The 21,098-nt window shown below is 39.1% G+C and overlaps 1 protein-coding gene across 1 annotated transcript in view; it reads right to left on the reverse strand.

The window, feature by feature from the left end:
- Positions 1 to 10,516: 10,516 nt before the first annotated feature.
- Eif2a (eukaryotic translation initiation factor 2A) overlaps positions 10,517 to 21,098 on the reverse strand; it is a 29,730-nt gene continuing 19,148 nt past the window's right edge. Inside the window, exons 10-14 of the mRNA XM_048424491.3 lie at positions 17,953 to 18,524; positions 15,192 to 15,305; positions 12,735 to 12,851; positions 11,422 to 11,487; positions 10,517 to 10,880 (exon numbers count right to left, since the gene is read on the reverse strand). Coding sequence (XP_048280448.1) covers positions 10,815 to 10,880; positions 11,422 to 11,487; positions 12,735 to 12,851; positions 15,192 to 15,305; positions 17,953 to 18,524 — 935 coding nt within the window. The 3' untranslated portion in view covers positions 10,517 to 10,814. The remainder of the gene's footprint in view (positions 10,881 to 11,421; positions 11,488 to 12,734; positions 12,852 to 15,191; positions 15,306 to 17,952; positions 18,525 to 21,098) is intronic.

Consider the following 21,098-nt stretch of genomic DNA (forward strand, 5'->3'; position numbering starts at 1 on the left):
GTCCAAGGGAGAGAGAGAAATTTTGCTGGTGAGATATAAAGAGGGCTGGTAATTGTTTCACTTGGCAGGTATGAGTTCTACATTCTCCCCATTTTTTTAAAAAAGACATTCTCATACAGCCCAGACTTTGCTTCGATGTAGACAGCTAGAAGCCTTGGACACCTGACTCCTGAGTCTTTGGATTACAGGCCAGTTTATCATCATCATCGGCATTATTTGGGTTGAACGGTTATTTGAACATGCTAGGCATGGACTGTACTACTGAGCTACACCTCCCATGGGGCTCTTCTACTTCCAAGGGCACGCCCAAATGTTTTTTTTTGTTTTGTTTTGTTTTTTGGTTTTATTGAGACAGGGTTTCTCTGTAGCTTTGGAGCCTGTCCTTCAAGTAGCTTTTGCAAACCAGGCTGGTCTCAGACTCACAGAGATCGGCATGCCTCAGCCTCCCAAGTGCTGGGATTAAAGGCGTGTGCCACCACCACCCAGCTACACCCAAATGTTTAATGACTTTTCCTTTACTCTTACAATATTGAACTCTCCTAAAAGAATTGAAAACAAATCTTATTTTTCCGGTAAGATGATTATATTTGCTCCAAGATGCAGCTTGATCATCATAGATAATTAGCTTCACTTTGGGGTTATGGTGATGGTTTGTCCTACAAGGTTCCTGTCGTTTTTGATTTTGGGCCTTTATCATAAAGATGTTACTTGCTTAGTCGTGTCGCTCCTGGGCTCCAAGGTATCTGCAAGTTAGGACCATTTCTGGGGGCCTTCCTTTGCCTTTGTAGGAGGACATCTTAGATAAAATCGTACTATGAACAGTTCCTTTCGGCGTCTTTTCAGAGAAAGTACTATTCCTAAAGTGTCACCTTGCAGAATGTATGCTGTTAGGAAAGAAATTGTTGGGTATAAGATGCTCATTTGTAGTATGAAGCGGGGGCCCCTTTTTGTCCCGGCGCTGCCCCACTATTCATTACTGGTAGTATAACTGTGGACATTATCTTGATGGGGCATGGTGGCCCACGCTTTTCAACGCAACACTCAGGAGGCAGGTGGATCAGAATAGCCAGAGCTACAGAGAGAAACTTTATCTCAATAAACAACAGAACAAAAAATTGTGGACATTATCTGAAATTCATTGCTGGGCAACTGTTACCGAAACAATTATTAACCAATCCTTATGCTGGAATATACAATTTAGTTCCATAAGTCACAATCTCAAGGATATTTTAATAGTGGGGGAAATGCTTCTCGTATCATTTCAGTGGGAAATGGAGGATATAGAATTCTATTTAGGGTATCCCTTTATGTGTCTCAACCCCCATCAGCAAGCATGTCAGAGTTTTGAGTGTGACTACTTTGAGAGCAGTCAATGTTTGTATCTTCCTCCTTATTTTTTCTATGTCTCCTTCCCTCCCCCAAACAATGGATATATTACTTTTCTATTATCACAAATATATTCTCAATTATTTAAAATGAGGATGGGGTAGGGAACGCAAAAGCATCCTTAAGAATCTAATAAAAGCCTTCTTCCTAGTTTTCCTTTGATTTAAATGATTTGGTCTTTTTCAGATAGATTCTTACTATGAGGTATAGGTTGTCCTGAATCTATATCGCCCAGGCTGTCCCAAAACTCAAGACTCTCCTGCATCCGCTTCCCAAGTGATGGAATTATAGGTGTGTACCCCAGTATCCAAGTCTTTGTTTCTTTTCCTTTCTGGTTGAGATAAGGTCTGGTATAACCCAGGCTGGTTTCAAACGACCTATGTAGCTTAGCCTCGAACGGCTGGTCTTCTTGCCTTCATGTCCCAGTTCTGGGATTATGTGTGCACGGCAAGGTCAATGAGAAGAAAAGATAGACGAGAGAGTATGCTCGATGGTCGGTGAGCCCCAAGATTCATCTGCCTTTGCTTCCTTATGGCTGGGACTGTCTAAAATAATCACACCCAGGACTGGAGAGATGGCTCAGTGGTTACGAAGACTGACTGTCTTTCCGAAGGACCTGGTTTCTGTTCACAGCATCCACGTGGTGGCTACCAATTGTCTATAACTCCAGTTCCAGGGGATCCAACTCCCTCTTCAGGCTCACACATACTATTGTAAGTAAAACACCCATACACATAAAATAGAAATAATAAACCTCCAAAAATTAACCACATCTATTTATTTTTTTGAGACTGAGTCTATGTAGCTCTGTCTGTCTTGGAACTCACTATCTGGACCAGGGGCCCCCTAACTCACAGAGATTCACCTGTTTCTTCCTACTGAGTACTGCAGTTAAAGGTGAATTCCACTAGGCCTGGCTTTAATTTTTTCTTTTTACATTTATTTATGGTGTGTGTGTGTGTGTGTGTGTGTGTGTGTGTGTGTGTGTGTACTTGTGTGCACCATGCAAATGTGGAGGTCAGAGAACAACCTATGGGATTGGGTCTCTCCCTCCACATTGACTTCTGTGAATTAAACAGATTGTCAAGCTTAACCCCTGAGCCATTTCACCAGCACAAACAAGGACATTCTGGGACTGACCACTGTATCAACAAAGCCATCTCCCAGGTCACCACCTCCTTAGTGCTGGAATTAAAGGTGTGTGACTCCTGCACTAGATTAAAGGTGTGAGTCACCACCACCTGCTGTGTTTCTCTACAAGCCTGAAGAGGTGGTGGTGTGTAGCCCAGGGTGGCCTTGAACTCATAGAGGGTGGTCTCTCCCTCCTGAGTGCTGGGATTAACCACTGCCTAGTTTAGCTCTACACTCTGATCTTCAGGCAAGATTTATTTGTTAAAGCACAAACAAAATATCACTACAATCCCTCAATATCAATGGTCTCATTTCCCCAATAAAAAGACACAGATTAACACAATGGATTCAGGAAACAGGATCCTTCCTTCTGTCACAGTCAAAAAACACCTCAACATCAAGGAAAGACATCAAGGTAAAGGATTGAAAAAATATATTCCTAATAAATGGACCTAAGAAACAAGCTGGTAAGACCATTTGAATACATGACAAAATAGCCTTTAAAAAAAAAAAACTAATCTGAAAAAATAAGGAAGACGCCATAAAAGTCTCCTAACCAACCAAACAAACAAAAACTCAACCCCAGGACCAGATGGATTCAGCACAGAATTCTTCCAGACTTTCAAAGAAGTTTTAATGACAATACACCTCAAATTATTTCACAAAATAGAACCAGAAAGAACATTTCCCAACTCATTTTATAAGGTCACATATACCTTGATACCCAAACTACATAAACACCCAACAAATGAAGAGAATTACAGACCAATTTCCCTTATAAACATAGAAGCAAAAATATTCAATAAAATATTTGCAAATTGAATCCACGAACACATTCAAAAGATCATCCATCATGATCAAGTAGGCTTAATCCAAGAGATTCAGGTATGGCTCAAAATACATAAATCAATAAAAGTCATTCACCATAAAAACAAATTAAAAGGAAAAGAATCATATGATCACTTCATTATATGTAAAAGAAGGCTTTTGAAAAAATCCATGATAAAAGCCCTAGAGAGATTAGATATAGAAGGGAAGTACCTCAAAATAATAAAAGCACTTTACAGCAAGTCCATAACAAATATCAACTTAAATAGAGAGAAACCCAAAGCAATTCCACTAAAATCAGGAACAAGACTGTCTACTCTCTCCATAACTATTCAATATAAAACTTGAAGATAAAGCTAGAACAGTAAGACAACTGAAGGAGATCAAGGGGATACAAATCAGAAAAGAAGTAAAAGTATCTTTATTTGCAGATGATATGATAGCATGTGTGTGTGTGTGTGTGTGTCCCTAAAATTTCCACCAGGAAACTCTTACAGATAATAAATACTTTTAGCAAAGTAGCTGAATACAAAATTACCTCACAAAAATCGGTAGCCTTCCTATATACAAATGACAAACTGAGAACAAAATCACAGAAATAACACCTTTCACAATAGCATCAAATAATATAAAAATATCTCAGGGGTAATTCTAACCAAGCAAGTGAAAGATGTGTATGATAAGAACTTCAAGTCTTTGAAGGAAGAAATTAAAGAAGGTATCAGAAGATGGAAAGATCTCCCATGCTCATGGATCAGTAGGATTACCACAATAAAAATGGCCTTCCTACCAAAAGCAATCCACAAATTCAATGCAATCTCCTTCAAAATGCCAATCCTTCACAGATCTTGAAAGGACAATTCTCAGCTTCAAATGGAAACACAAAAAGAATCCAGGACAGCTAGAACAACCCAGAATAATTAAAAAAAAAAAAAACCAAACTGCTGGAGGTACACCATTTCTAATTTCAAGTTGTACTACAAAGGTATAGTAATAAAAACTGCATGGTTTTGGCAAAAAACAAGAACAAAACAAAAAACCAGAAACATTTATCAGTGGAATCAAATTGAAGACCCAGATATAAATCCACATACCTTGAACACCTGAAAGATACACTGGAAAAAAGACAGGATCTTTAATAAATGATGTTGGTTGTACTGGAGATCTGCATGTGGAAGAATGCAAACAGACACACACTTATCACCCTGGACAAAACTCAACTCCAAACGGATCAAAGACCTCAACATAAAACAGATACATTGAACCTGACAGAAGAGAAAGTGGGGAATAGTCTTGAACTCATTAGCACAGGAAAAAAAAAATTTGAACAGACACCATTAGCACAGGCACTAAGATCAACAATTAATAAATAGGACCTCATGAAATTGATAAGCTTCTGAAAGGCAAAGAACACAGTTATTAAAAGGGCATCGTAGAGAATGGAAAAATATTTTTATCAACTCCATATTCAATGAAGGACTAATATCTAAAATATATAAAGAACTCAAGAAGCTAGAAATCAAAAATAGTAATTGTAATACAAGCTGGTAGTAGTGTCGAAAGCCTTTAATTCCAGCACTAGGGAGGCAGAGGCAGGTGAATCATGGAGTTAGAGGCCAGCCTGGTCTGCGGAGTGAGTTACAAGACAGTCAGAGCTACACAGTAAGCATAGTGAAAACCTGTCTTGAGCCCCTCCCCCACAGGAAATAAAAAAAAAACCCACAGATCTAAACAGAGAAATCTCAATAGAGGAAAACTCAAATCTCTGAGAACAAGGTAAACAAATATTCAACATCCTTAGTCAGCAGAGAGATGCAAATCAAATCAAAGCCATTTTGAGGTTTCATCTTACACCTGTCAATGGCTACAATCAACAACACAAGTGACAGCTCGTGCTGGTGAGGATGTGGAGCAAGGGGAACCATCCATTGCTGGTGGGAAGTCCTTCTGCATATGTGCTGCTTTTATTGGTTAATGAATAAAGCTGCTTTCGGCCAATGGCTTAACAGAGTAAATCCAGGAGGGAAATCCAACAGAGATGTAGAGAGAGTAGGCAGAGTCAAGAAGATACCATGTAGCTGCAGGAGGAGACAGATGCCAGAACCTAACAGGTAAACCACAAGCCTCCTGGTAAAATACAAAATAATAGAGATGGGTTAGTTTAAGATATAAGAGCTAGCTGATAAGAAGCATGAGCTAATAGGCCAAGCAATGTTGTAATAATATAGTTTCTGTGTGATTATTTCAGGTCTGGGAAGCCGGGAAACAAACAAGTAGCCTCTGACTATAATACACCACTATGGAAATCAGTTTGGCACTTCCTCAGGAAGATCAGAATCCATCTACTTCAAAATCTAACTATAGAACTCTTGGGCATAAACCCAAAGGATGTTCCACCCTCTCACAGAGACTCTGGATCAACCATGTTCTTTGCTGCTCTATTCCTAAGAGCCAAAACTGGAAACAACCTAGATATCCCTTAACCAAAGAATGAATAAAGAAAATGTGGTACATTTAAACAATGAAGTATTACACAGTTGTTTTTTTAAAAAAAAAAAAAACATAAAATTTACAGGCAAATGGATGGGACTAGAAATCATCCCCTGTGATAGCCCAGACCCCTAAAAGACCAATATTTGATTTTATGTCGATATTAGCTGTTAAATCATTGGTAACCAAGCTATATTCCATGGAACCATAGAGTGTAGGTATACAGTGACTACAGGGAACAGGTAGCTCTTGTTAGGATGGGGAAATAGGATGGATAGATAGATAGATAGATAGATAGATAGATAGATAGATAGATAGATAGATAGATAGATAGATAGATAGATAGATATGGATGGGGTGATTGGAATGGGAGGATTTAGAAGGAAACAAGTAGGTAAAGAGGGTTGTAGGAAAGAATAAGGGGAGAGAAGCTAAAATTATGGGCTATTTGAGGGACAGTGTAGAAATCTAACACAGTAGAAACTTCCTAAAATATACAAATGCATTAATTCTTCTTGAATGAAATCTTCAAATACTGGCAGAGCCAGAGTACAACTGCCCAAACAAAGCTTCCAGTACCGGGATTGGGTTACATCTAATTGAGCTGTTGGCCAAAAAAATCCCCACAGGAATCCCCAAATATCCCGGAGTATTGCCAAGACTATGGGTTGCTCTCTACAAACTGACAGAAAGGCCCCAGAGCTGAAGACAACAGCTACACAACTCACTGACCATGGAGATGTCGAGCTGGTGCCCACATAGAACCTTCACCCCTACACTCTAGCGTCTTGGGTACAGTAAAGTACTCTGCAGGCTTCCAAAAGAGAAATAGAAACACAAAACTAGTCACAAACCTTTGATCTATAAAAGTATATGCTACCTGCAAGACATGCTAGAACAATGGTGGCACAAATTTGTGAGAGTAATCAACAGAAGATTGATTTGACTTAAGACCCAATCTACAAGATAGAACCCACACCCATCACTGCTTGGGTGACCAAGAATCTGACACTATATGGCCCAGGGACCTAGGGTAAAACCAAATACTGGTTGAAGGGGTAAAAAAAGACAAAAAAGTATATAGAGATAATGACTCCTAATGATATTCTGCTATACTCATAGATCAGTGTCTTGTTCAGCCATCATCAGAGAGAGATGCTTCCTCCTGCAGCAGATGGGAATACAGAGACACAGCCAGACATTACATAGTGAGTTAAGAGACCTTGAAACACCTAGACCTAAATGGGAGGTCTCCATCAAATCCCTCTCCTCAGAGCTCAGGGAACCCTGGGGAAGTTGAAGAAGAAAAGGTTTAAGAGCCAGAGAGGATGGAGGACACGAGAAAAGCAAGCCCTCTAAATCAACATGAGCGAAGCTCCTCTAACTCAGGACCGAAGCAGCATGTGCAGCCTGCACAGGGCTGCACCAGCCCCGTTTATATAGTGGATGGCTTCCACGTTAGTGTTTTTATGGGATTCTGGACTGGGTCTGATTCTTGTGCCTTTTCCTGCACTCTTCTCCTTCTATTGGTTTGTCTTGTCTAACTTTGATGTGATTAATTCTTGTTTTATCTTATTATTTAAGAAAATCAATAAATGGATGAAAACCTAGGCACTAGGATAAAGACTTAACAGCAGAAGTACCCCACCTGCTGGGAAAGGGAAAACACTGGGTGTTTCAACCATTCCAGCGCAGGCCTCGTGTTCAGTACCTGATCAACACCTACCTACTCCAGTTTCCTTGTGTACTTTTATTTGATTATAGTTTGGTGGGGGTTTTTGTTTTGTTTTGGTTGCTGTTTTATTTTCTTGGTTTTGGGTTTTTGGTTTTTTGAGAAATTAATTTAAAGTTGGGTGGGTAGGGAGGGGGAGAAGGGAAGAATGTGATCAAGATACACTTAAATTTTAAAATAGCTTTAAAAAATAAAAACATAATAAAGAAAAAATCTACCGGCACATAAATGCTTCTGCTTACAAATGACACCCTCAGTTCTAAGATTTCATTAGCTGAAGCAAATCACTTACACAGAATTGATAAAGTGTAACATGAGGTATAATTCTTTTGATATGCCTAGATGAAAACAAGAAATATCTGGAATGGGCAAGATAGCTCAGTGTGTATAGGTGCTGGCTGTCAAGTCTGATGACCCGAGTTTGATGCCCAGAAACCACATAGTGGAAGTAGAGAACCAACTCTCAAAATCTGTTCTGACTTCTGCACACATGCACACACTTAATTAAATAAGTATAATAAAAAACTAATAAAAGAACTTACTGATAGGATAGTAATACTCCATATGAATATTACTAAATATTGAATGCGTATAGCTGTTTACTGGCCACGTCTTTTCTATTCTAGGCTTGGGATTGTTTTATTCTCATAGAACAACTTGCAAATGTACAAATAAACAGACTATAAATAATGAATGTCCAAATAACACATGTATACCTTTGTAACCTACACTATATCTAATAAACACCTGAGGAACTGCTGCATAAAACCTAAAAAAAAAGTGGGAAGGTTATTGCTTATAGACCAGATTTGACTTTATGGTGTTGGTGGCTGAGTATGACAGAGAACAGGGCACCTAATACAGGCTTTCTCTACTCCTTCTCCCCTACAGGAGAAAACTCACCCAACAACTTTGTTAAAATTAGCATAGCATGTCACAATCATCCCTATCATTTTACCACTCACAAACTGTGTTGGTTTGGATGAGAAGGGCCCTCAAAGTCTCATATATTTGAATGTTTGCTTTCCAGCTGGAGGAATTGTTTGGGAAGGATTAAGAAGTGTGTCACTGTGAGTGGGCTCTGAGGTTTCAGAAGCCCACAGCAAGCCCAGTCTCTGTTTCTTGGCCTGTACCTTAGGATCAGATCTGTGCTGCTCTACAGGTGGGGCAGCCACACATGCCTGTCTGCTGCCACGCTCCCCACTAATGACAATGACATCCCCCTGAAACTGTAAGAAAGCCCTCAATAAATGCTTGCTTTCTCAGTTGCCTTGGTCATACGTTTCATCACAGCATTAATTAGATCATACAGAAGACTTACTAAGACACCAGCTTTGGATACTCATATAACAATATATTTATGTTAAACTGTTTAAATACCCCATTTGATAAAAACTTAGTAACCTTGTCCTTTCTAACTCAAAATCCACAGAGTGCAGAAATGACCATCAGGCATCAGGGAACAAAATCCTCAAATCCAAAGCAAACCCAATTTTAGTACAGAGATAAGCACCTCTACTTTGTTAGTACGCATGTGTGTACATGTGCCTGAGTTTCAATACCTAAATGTGCATCAATGTATATGTTTTCAGTTCCTACATTGCAGATGATAGATTATGATAATTATGGATGATGCAGAGTACTGGTATGGAATAAGCTCCATAATATTTTAAGACAAAAGGAGTACAAAGGGGACTTACTGACCTTTTCCTTTCTTTTTCATGGTTTTTGACCTCAAACTTGTGATACTCCTTCCTCACCCCCTACCTTACACCCCTGAGCTCTGGGATTACAGGTATATGACATTACACTTGGCACAGAACAACTTTTATATCCCATCATTTCTTTAAAATATACATGAACATATATATATATATATATATATATCTGAATGTACATACACTTTGTACCTTTACAATATAAGAAATTGATGAATGTTGCTACAGAATAGGGGCAAAAGACATGTTTTCATTTGATGCCTTTTTCCCCTTGACTCCCTAAAAATGTGTACATGTGTACTTCCTAAAGAAATAGAAAAATTAGCACTCTCATGACGATTCGGTGGGTAAAAGGTCTTGTTGCCAAGCCCGACAACCTGAGTTGCTGCTGAGAAGCCACATGGCAGAACTGACTTCTACAGATCATCTCCTGACCTCTACATGTGAGCCACGGCACATGCCACCCACCAACACACCCACCTAAACATCCAATAAACAAATGTTTAAAACAACAACAAAAACCTTCAGAAAGTCAAATAGAGAAATAATCAAAGGAAAAACAATTCACTAAAATATGAACTGACAAATTTGGCAAAAAACATACAAATGCATTCCTAATAAAAAACAGATGTACCCAATAACAAAAAAATCATTTTTAGTTTATTAATCTGGCAAAAATTCAAAGGTCTTTTTACACTCAATACCAATAAAGGTGAGTAACTTTACTGGTGGACGAATAAATATCAGTGTTTATAAAAGTAAGAGTGAGCAGTTTGGGACCAGGCAGTCACTGCCCTCAGGACACCAGCAGTGTTCTGTAGGAACCTAGCGCATGCGCTCTGGAGTCAGAGTGCTTTTGTTCAACTCCATTTCCCACACACTAGCAGGTTGCTTTCTTTTTTAAATATTTATTTTTATTTTAAGTGCATGGATGTTTCGCCTGCACGTATAACTGTACATGCCTGGTGCCTGTGGAGGTCAGAAGGAGGCGTCAGATCCCCTGGAACTGGAGTTACAGACATGGCTGCAGGTAGTGCTGGAACGCTAACTTGGATTCAGTGTCCTTATCCGAGCAGCCATCTCTCCAGCCCCTAAAGATTTCTTTTTTTCTGGACTTAAGTTTCTTCATTTATAAAATAGACATGATAGCAACATACATTTCATATTTTGTTGTAAGAATAATATATCCTGTAAATTTATAATAAAGAACTTCTTAACTTGAAGGCAAAAATAAATTTAAAATGTCTTTATTTATATAGGAAATTCTGTTACCTATTTTTAAAAAAAAATGTCTGTCAATTTGTCAAGCTTATCTGAAAGAAACCATCTCTTTTTATCACATACTGACATGATACAGGATGTAGATGTCAAAGTCAACTTAATAGACATCATTAAATAATCACACATATGCAGCCCTGGATAAACGGTTAACAATACAGGCTGATGTTAAGGTGGGCACGTAGAGAGTCCATGAACACCACGGGATTAACAAACGTGTTTCCTGCCAACAAATTGCTTTCTGTGAATCTTCACACTCCCAATTCCAAGTCTTCAAGCTCCTGGAGAAGGGCTGTCTCTTTTTGAATTTTCTCCAACTACAAACATTTCAAACAATAAAGTTATTAAATAGAAAATAATTATTGGATCTGCAACCTAACAGTATGAAGGACAAGATTTAGAGATGGAATACTCTTACACTCTATCAGACCCACTGGGAAGCCCAGGTGAAAAGCAATTCTAACTTGTTTGTGCTGTGACTCAGGGCACAGTGCATAGAGCTGTCATATGTCATTCCAGCTCCAGACTCCCTGCATCTACTTGGGCTGAAAAGTACCGAGAACAAGGGGAGGGAGACGGCAAGCAGGACAGCAACAGATGGGAGCCCACTGTTTACCTACAGCTGTCACTACTTTGTATCACAGAGACTCCCTAGGATACCCCTTAGGAACGCAACTCATTCACCCTGATCTAGGGCAGCTTCTCCTATCACAGACAAAACTTTAAGAGTAGCAGAAAGAAATTTAAAAAGTATTAAAAAGAATTTCACAAGCAGTTTCCCAGACAAGACTGAGTAATTGCTTACACTAATGGGGTGGGGTGGGGTGTGCTAATGAGTCACTGGCATGTGAAGCTTACCTGATTTTTCTCTAGCTGCTTCCCAGCAGCGGCCTGCTCTTTCAGCTGCTCTATTGCTTTCAGCTTCTGTGAGATCAAACACAGGGAAGGAGAAAGAAGAAGAGTTACTTTCTAAAGCAATTCTCCCCCACACTCCCACCCCCGGGTTTCTCTGTGTATTTTAGCCTATTCTGGAACTCACTCTGTAGAGCAGACTGGCTTCAGACTCACAGAGATTCACCTGGCTCTGCCTTTTGAGTGCTGGAATTAAAGGTGTGCACCACCATGCCCGGCTACTGCAAATTATTTTATCAACAACAATCGTACTACATTTCTTTCAGAAACAGTCTATTAAAAATGCTAGGACAAGCCAGGTGGTCATGGCACACACCTTTAATCCCAACACTTGGGAGGCAGAGGCAGGTGGATCTCTGTGAGTGTGAGGACAACCTAGTCTGCAGAGTGAGTTCCAGGACAGCCTGAGCTGTTATATAAAGAAATTCTGTCTCGAAAATCAAAAACAACAAGAAAAAAAAAGTTGAGATAAATTCTTTTTAAAAGTTAAATATAAAATTATGTTTAAAACATGGGATTAGGCAAACTAGGTTTTTGCAAGATTTGGGCTTTTTTTTGTTTTTTTTTTTACTTGTTCTGTGTGTAGATGTCTAAGCTGTGGTGTGTACATGAGGCAGAGGAACCCTGTAAGTCTGCTTTCCCTCTCCTGTCACCTCTCTGTGAGTGCTGGGATCAGACTAGACTGTGAGGTTTGCATAGTAAGTTTTGAAGCGATGTTGTGAGTGTACGGGTATAGCTTCACAAGTTTCAGCATCTAATTCAACACTGCACTGTGCCAGAACGACGTCTCTGGGCTTAAGAGAAGTCTTTCCCCCCTCCCCCCACCGTAAGTTCCCTTCTGTGTGTGTGTGTGTGTTCATGTTAAAAGCTGGAATAAAGTATTTGTTCCCATCTAACTCAAAGGGGGCCACTTAAAGCTGAGGACAGTATTCAGGGCTGGGGATGCAGCTGAGCAGAGCAGCACTTGCTTAGCATCTGTAAGCCCTGGGCTCACTCTCCAGCCCACAGCAATGACAATAAAACACCTTTACTACACAGACGTCTGTCATTCCTTATTACTTCAAAATTAACAGAATAAGCAGCTTCAGTCATCAAAGCATGTGCGACTGGAACTGACCTGAGGTTCGTGGAAACAAAGGAGCAATGAGAACCGTTACCGACTGTAACCCCTGTGGAGAGCCTGAGTCCCACTCCTGACCATGTTCTCCTCATGTACAAGCCTTCTGATGTACATACTTAGGTCTCATTTAGTCTCTCACCTTCTTTAGATTCTTAATTTTTTTGTCTACTTCAGGATCTCCCGAAGCAGACTGGGTGATAGTGTTCCGTGGTGCACTCTGAGGGACAGGAGCAGGAGCCACATCACTTCTTGCTTCCTAAGGGGAAACACATTTACACAGCTATTTTCTCTCAGTCTGTGTGAGACAGCCGAGTGGGTAAAGGTGCTTGGCAACAAGCCCGACAAGCAGAGTTCAATTCCTGGGACCCACAGCACACGTGTGGTCAGAGGACATGGAGACATTGGTTCTTTCAACTGTGTGCTCCCAAGGGTCCTGAATCTGATCAATTAAAACACGTTTCTAGAGGTGTAATATATATACAAATATATATGTATCATATATATTATACTAACTACATAATATATATAATATACTAAATGTGAAAAGGAGCAACTTCAAATTTTAGAAGATATAACGTGATTCTAACTTGGGTAAAGACTGTCCGGCCAGGCTAGAGAGAAGAGAGTGGAGCTGTCTGCTGGCTGTGCAGAGGGCACCAGGGTTGCAGCGTTTGTACAGATCACTTTTCTGTGCTGGGCTTTTCAGCAAGGAGCTAGTTGCCTTTTGAGACATCTCTGTTCCTTATAAGTAACTCCTTAACCACAGTCCTGTTAGCAGCCCCAGTAAAACTTACTGGTTCACCAAGTTGGACTTTGGTACAACCATTACTCTGGGTTGTTGTGGGTGAAGAGACGAGTGTGTTGCATCTCCCCAGGAAAAGTCTATTATGGAACACCCCTCCACATGTGTCTCCTGAGTGGGTGCATGCTCACTTGGACAAGTTCAAACTTCAGAACCCATTTAAAAAGTCAGATACAGAAGACAGAAGAAGCACACCTGGAGTTCACTCATGGGCCAGCTAACCTGGAGCACAACAGCGAAATACGGGGACCCTGGCCCAACAGGTTGGAAGGTGGCTCTTGACAGCTACACATATCTGCAATGTGATTAGGGCATGAGCGCTCCAACTTCATGCCTAGGATTAGTAAGTATTCTTAGGAGACTCTATGTCCTCCACTATGGAAGGATGCAAAAAGGAAGTCCTCCCCCAAGCAATGAGACCACCCCCACCTTGCTGAGACTCCAGCCACAAGAACTATGGCAATAAGCTTCTACTTGACTAGAAATTATCAACCTAAGGAAGGTATTTTTATCTAGTGCAAATAGACAAAAGTATCTGCTCTGCCTAAATCTCAAAAATGTGGTTATTCTGACTTCACCAACCAGATATTCCTAATGCAACTGAACACTCTATCATCATAAACCATTAACACCACAATTTATATCAATTATTACAAACACATGGTCTTTGCTTAAGTATATAAGCAAAAATTATTTTTAGTCAACTTCCATTTTGATTACTTAGCATTTCTAAGTTTTTCTTATTTCTGATTACTTAGACTTTCAATTAAATTAATTCTATGCAGCAATGTAATACTGAGTAACACATGCTTTAACGGTTAAGAAATTTTCAGGTTTTCAACCTTCTTTCTTTATTTTGGAGACAAAGCCTTATTCTGTAGCCCTCCCTGGCGTCATTATGTATCCTAGGCCAGACAGGCCTCCAACTCCAGATGGCCCTCGTCCTCAGCCTCCCAAGTGCTGGGATTGCAGGTATGACCTGCCACACCCCGCTTTCAGCCTCTTAATAAACACGTTTCTCCAGGAAAGCAAACCACACCACTTGCAATTCCATCAAGTGTCTGCGGTAAGAACGTGTGACACAGTCCCATCGCCAGCGTGAGTCTCAAGGTCAGGTCTAGGGTCTTCAGACTTTTTTCTTTTTATTATTTTAGATTTTAGATTCATATATTAATGGTTTGGTCCCCAAGGTAGTGCTACTAAGAGGAGGTGGGCCTACTGGAAGGTTTTTAGGTCACTCAGGGAATGCTCTTGGAGAGCACAGTGGAACTACAGCTGTATCTTGCTCCACAACAGGTTTCTGCCCTGATATGCTATACAAGCCCAAGGCAATAACGATCACTTGCCTACCATCTGCAAAGCCCTAGGTTCAGTCCCTAGCACCACTAAAAGCAGACCCAGTGGTATACACTTATCCTCCACAGTTAGGAGGAGGAGGAAGAAGGATCATGACTTGAATGTCAGCCACACACTACAAGACAAGAACCTGTTACAAAACCATGCAAACAAAATCCTGTGAGTCAAAATAAATCTTCTATCTTTAAAACTGTATTTTTAAAGGTATCCCACTGTAGTGAAAGAGTTTAGCAGTTACCTACTAAAGATATAGATACTAACAGATACCAATGCAGAGGCAGGCACAAGAGAAAGCTACCTGGCTATGGACATCTAATTCCAACTACATTTTCTTACATCACGATCACATCTTTAGGGGTGCAATTGTTAAACGTTGGGGGTGAAAGCGAGATCAGGTAGCTTTTGGCTTGGTTTTGAAGAGCTCATTACTCCAAATACCTGTTTTGCAGCTTTTTTAGCTTCATGCTTCCTTTGATTTTTAAGGGCTGTTTTTGATAATGGCTTGTCACTTCCTGGATGTGGTTTCATATTCTGGGGAGGTTCATCTTCATGCTATGGAAAATGTAAAACAAGCACTTCTGAAATGGAGTCCAAGGTTTGAAAAGCATACATAATAGCAAATTACCTTTACTAGTCTAGGACAATTTTATCAGAATTATTTAAGAAAACTGGCAGGGAGTGTTCCAAATCTCTTACTAGAACAGAGTTAAATAAGGGCCTCCCTATTAGCTGATATGTATCTTTTGGGTACAAAAGTCCAAGCAAAATTCACTTTTGGTTTACAGAAACAGTGAAATTTGTCTCAGGACTACTAGAGACATGTAGTTCTCATGAAACTGAGTAACAACAACTTCTCTGTGGGGTTTTGATGGGATTAGTATCATTGCAAAGCAACAACCTCATTAGTTTTCTTCACAACAAGAATCATGTTACAGCTCTTTACTGGGAAAGCTAAGTTGAAAGGTTAAGCATTGTTGAAACAGGCTATCTCAATGGGATTTGAGAGGCTTTAAGAATTTTTTAGTCAAGAAAGAAGGATGTAGTTTTCTTTTTGTGCAAGTCAGGAAAAGGGTAAGAAGTTTTATTCCTTGAACGTGTTATCGAATTCTCTGGGTACTAGTTTATTCAGCTCCTTTAAAAGGAACATTTAGCTAGGGTACGACTCCACTTCTCTAATAACCTCAAGAACATGGAGTTCATGCTCAGATATCCTTTATTAATATCAACACAGAAATTCAGACCACTGATCAATGTTCTCCTGAGTGCTAAAATACGGTTTGAAAATATATGTGAATCTAACCAAAATTCGGGAAACGTGAGGAACTAATGACCTGAGGACAATAAATGTGTTTTCACAAACCAACAGTGTGTGTGGTGGTTTGAAGAACAGCCCCACAGGCTCATGAAATGCTTAGTCATCAGGAGTGGCCTTGTTGAAGAAAATGTGTCACTGGGGGTGGGCTTTGAGATTTCAGAAGCCCAAGCCAGGCCAAGTCTCTCTCTTCTTGCTGCCTGTGGATCCAGATGGAGAACTTTTAGCTACTTCTCCAGCACCGTTTCTGCCTACATGTTGCCATGCTTCCTGCCAAGGCAATAATGGACTAAACTTCTGAAACTATAAGCAAGTCCCAATTAAATGCTTTCTTTTATAAGAGTTGTCATGGTCATGGTGTCTCTTCACAGCAAAAGAACACCATCTAAGACAGTATTTTAAGAACTGAGACAATTTCATTTGTGTGTGTGTGTGTGTGTGTGTGTGTGTGTGTATTCAGATCCATTTTGTCTTAAAAATCAGTAACTCTGGCAAACTGGACTCAAGATCACCTACAGAAAAATCAGCTGCAGCTGAACACCTAGCTGATCACCTTTCCTCCTGTTCACTATTGCCTCATGTCATCAACCTCACTTAGCATCTGAATTTAAGTCCTGCACCTAGAAAGCTAGTGTATCATGTTGCGTTCTTTCCCAGAAATTAAACTCTGAATCTAAAACAACAGACTATTGCTATTGCCCTAAGTCACCCATCATAATTACATGGCAGGACCTTACTGCCGAAGATACTGCATACTTTAGTTGCAGGACATAAGAGAAATCAATCTCCAACTGATGAGGAAGTTTCTTCCCTGCTGCCTGGCATTCATGGGGCCAGACACTGCTATGCAGACTGCTGGGGGAAGAAAAGACATCAGTGGGCTCACCTAGTATGGGATCCTGCATGGTACAAGATGTGCCTACTGTTATAACAGCTGCATGCCTGTCGCACAGTTACGGCTTTCTGACTGGATTTGAGGCTTATTCTACAGAAGAGGGCTTCATGCCTCCTATTCTATATCCTGGTCAATGGTCCTGATATTATTACTTTGCTAAATAGTCATGTTGTCAAATTGCCTTCTAAATATTTATATTTACACCTACAGCCCTGAGCTGCTTTCAACAATGGTCAGAGAAATTTCCTTTTTCAGTGGGTAGAAGTCAAGGCAGAGATTCATTACTGGTGGAAGTGCTATGAAAGTCCCCAGAGAAGGAGGTAACAACTCCCACCCTATCACCAAGGCTCAGGCAACATTACAGAAGAGGAGTTGAAAAGAACATAAGAGTGGAGGACAGGGAGGAGAGCTGTAAAATGCTGTCTTCTCGTTAGAAGTGGCTATCACATTTCACAGCAGTTGGGGTTAGCTGATATGATCAAGCCAGCCAAACTCTGACATAGATTTGTCTTATGTACTTTGACATACTAAGGCCACAGCCCTTACTGAAGAATTATTGGTAAGTGATAGTTTGGAGAAGCAGAATAATTGCTTAAGGATACGGCCATGGGTAAGACTCCCATTTGCCAAAACATGGCCCCTTACCCACAAACAAATGGACTTACAGGGAGGGTTGTTTAAAAAACAACAACATGAAATTGGAGGGGATTATGAGGACAGTTGGATGGGGAGATAGAGAGTAGATATCATATTTAATTGCATATATGTATGAAATTTAAGAATAAAAAATTGTTTTTAAACTGTAAACCCCCTTAAATTAACCTTTAAGCCAACTTAATATATGAGTTGATCAGCATCTTCATCTTCTGTGGGCCTTACAGAGTCTCTGGAGTATATTCTAAGTAGGTATTAAGCAACTCAAGCAATGAAGGAAAGGTCTGTAGAGTTTCACACAAAATCACTTTCTCTCTCTTACCAGTGCTCTCACTTACCAGTTTGGAATTGGTGACTGGTTTGTTTCTTAAGGCTGGAGGTCTATAAGCCGTTGTAACTTTAGGCTCCTCACTAGGTACTTCACTTGGCACTGCTTGGTACTTTATTGTTTTTGCTGGAAATACTCCATCCAAAAATGGCTGCCAAGACACCTGCCATAATTCTCCATTTGATGGCACATCATACTTATGCAAGACAGAGCCAGTATAATGCCAAATCTTAAACCCATTATTAACACGTAACCTGGGAGCACATGTAGCAGTTAAAATATGTTCACCATCTGGGCACCAGGCAAAATACGTAGAATCAGAAGCCACTGGTTTAGAAATCAGTTTGTAGTTTTTAACATCCCACACTTCCATTTGTCCCCGAAGATTTCCAAATCCAGCCAGTACTAATATATGTCCATGCGGGCTATAGTACGCCGCGTTGCGAGGACCAGTCCCAAAATCAAACACAGGATCACACTTCAGGTTGAAAACCGTCGCTTTTGCAGGCATAAAACCATAAACAGCACAAAACTCAGTAGAGCTGGAATTCCAAACAACATCATAAATTGGGCCATTTTTTGCTAGAAAAAAATATAAGATACAAATCAACACTAAAAAAAATTATATGAATACTAGTGCAATATACAAACAACATTCATACGCATGCCAAGCATTTTTTCAAACTTTAAAAATATTTTTTTCATGATATACTATAAGTATTAATACATAATCATACATCCAAGAACTTCCATAGAATTTTATTATCTTCTAAACACATTGGCAATATGCGCTCATGGAAGCCAATATAAACTTACTGTAATACTTTATTACTAGAAATAAAAAATATTTTTAAAAATGAGGTTTTGCTAGGATGTCCAGGCTAGTCAAATTCCTGAATTCAGATGATCATCCTAGCTCCAAAGGGCTGGGACACAGACTACCATGTCCAGCAATAGTTGGTTGTTTTTTTTTTTTGGAATGAATACTTGCACATTACTATACAAACACAAACTATATAAAATCAAATGCCATACAAAAGTGTCTATCAAGGCAATCCATTTCATTTCTTGAATATCCTTTTGAGTATTTTCTTGAAATAAAGTATCTTCTCTAAATACAAAAAAAAATTGACAAAGTTCTAGGCTTTCGTTAATACCATATTTTGCAGATTTTTCTACATGATCATGGTAAAAAACCTGCCTCAGCCTCTGCCTCTGTAATTCATTATAAACCTCCCTGATCATTTCTCCAGCGCAAGTGCAGACAAACATGAAGGCAGCTACGGACAGACAGTGGTGGGGCACACCTTTAATCCAGCACTTAGAGGGCAGAGGTAGGTGGATCTCTGAATTCAGGGCCAGACTGGTCTACAAAACCAGTAGTAGGACAGCCTGTGACACAGAGAAACACTGTCTCAGAAAACAGACAAACAAAAAGAATAGCTGGGAGGCTACAGACTTGGCAACGCCCTCCCAACGTTTCACAATGCTCTGGGGAGCAGCTGCACCGGTTTTCCATGCCCACTGATAGGTTCTAGGGCACGGGTCTCCTCACATTCACACTATAGTTTATTTCCATGTCCATCGATAGGTTCTAGGACAAGGGTCTCCTCGTGTTCACACTATACAGTTTATTTTTACTTATTAGTTTAAATTTATGACTTGATTTTGTTTAATTAGTGCTATCTTTTAATAATTAAAAGTAATTTCATTTGTTTTCTGGTAGACTAATTTTCCTATAATATTCCCATTTCTCTTCCCAATTATTGAGTAGGCATAGGCAACTTTCAAAATTAAGTTTACCCTTTCTTATACTCATACATCCCTTGTCTGCTTGTTGTCTCTTGTTATTTTCGTATATTTTTTCTGGGGTCTCTTATAATTCAAGTCAGCCTGGAACTCAATATGTAAATGAAAATGACCTTGAATCTCTGACCCTCCTCCATCTGCTAAATATTGGGATTAAAGGTATTTATTACTATGCTTAACCTTGTCAGCTTAAAAAAAAAAAATCTTTTTGCTTACCTAAGTTAATAGATTCTTCTAACAGAAACCTAAAATATTTTATATATTACAAATTTATCGTATTTTCCTTAGGATTTTTGTCTTGCTTAGAAAAATCTTTTTTTAATTCCAAGATTTTTTATAATTCCAAGTTTTCTCACATTTTTATAATAATGTTTATATTTATACTATTTAAATTTTATTTATATTTATTTATATTATGTTTATAATAATGTTTATTTTATAAAATAAGTGCTAATTTTATAACATACAAATGTCTACAAATATACAGATCTATTTCTATATATTTTATTTTATACGTACATTAATTTTTCATAAGCCAGATCCAAATGCTCTTAAACTGTTTTACATTTAATATCTTGTAATATCAGAATTTTTTATGGCCTCTTAATGGTTTTCAAAATATTCTTGTGTTAATCTTTTATTACCAAATTTCAGACCAGTTTATCTAGTTTTTTTAAAAAAAATCTGATTGGCATTAAAATGTTAAATTTTAGATTAACTAAGAGAGGAATGCCATCATTTATAAAAGTTTACTGATTAATATTTAGAGTTTATCTGAAGAGTTTTTATTCCATAGGCTCTTATAATACATGTTTCTTGGTATGTCTTACTTTATTTCAAAGGCTCTTATTTGACTGTGAATTCATTTATACAAAGACAAATTCAGTGTCGTCCTTCTTTAGATCTGTTGTAGTTACTTGATATGTCAGGTCTCTGTTTAACTTCTTATTTCAGTGGGAATGTAGGGCATTTTGGAGGGGAAACTTTGGAATATTTCTCTACTTACACATGTTCAATTCAAAGGGAAAAAATGAGAAAGCTGCTAGCATTTAAAAACTATCATTCTGGACTGGAGAGCTGACTCAGCAGCTAAGTGCCACTTGTTCTCCTGCAGAAAACCAGAGGTTCAACTCCCAGCAACCAATGGCAGCTCACGACCAATGTAATTCCAGCTCCAGTGCACTCTTGTGACCTTCTTGGGCAACAGGTGTGCGTGCACAAGCATACATGTAAGCAAAGCACTCAGACACATAAAGTAATAAAATATAAAGTCTAAATTTTTTTTTAAGTAAAGTAACTATTACTCTATAGTTAATTTAGTGTATTCAGGTAACATTGTTGGACTTT

Source organism: Myodes glareolus, chromosome 20, assembly GCF_982192425.1.
Source record: "Myodes glareolus chromosome 20, mMyoGla1.1, whole genome shotgun sequence".
NCBI classification, from domain to species: Eukaryota; Metazoa; Chordata; class Mammalia; order Rodentia; family Cricetidae; genus Myodes; species Myodes glareolus.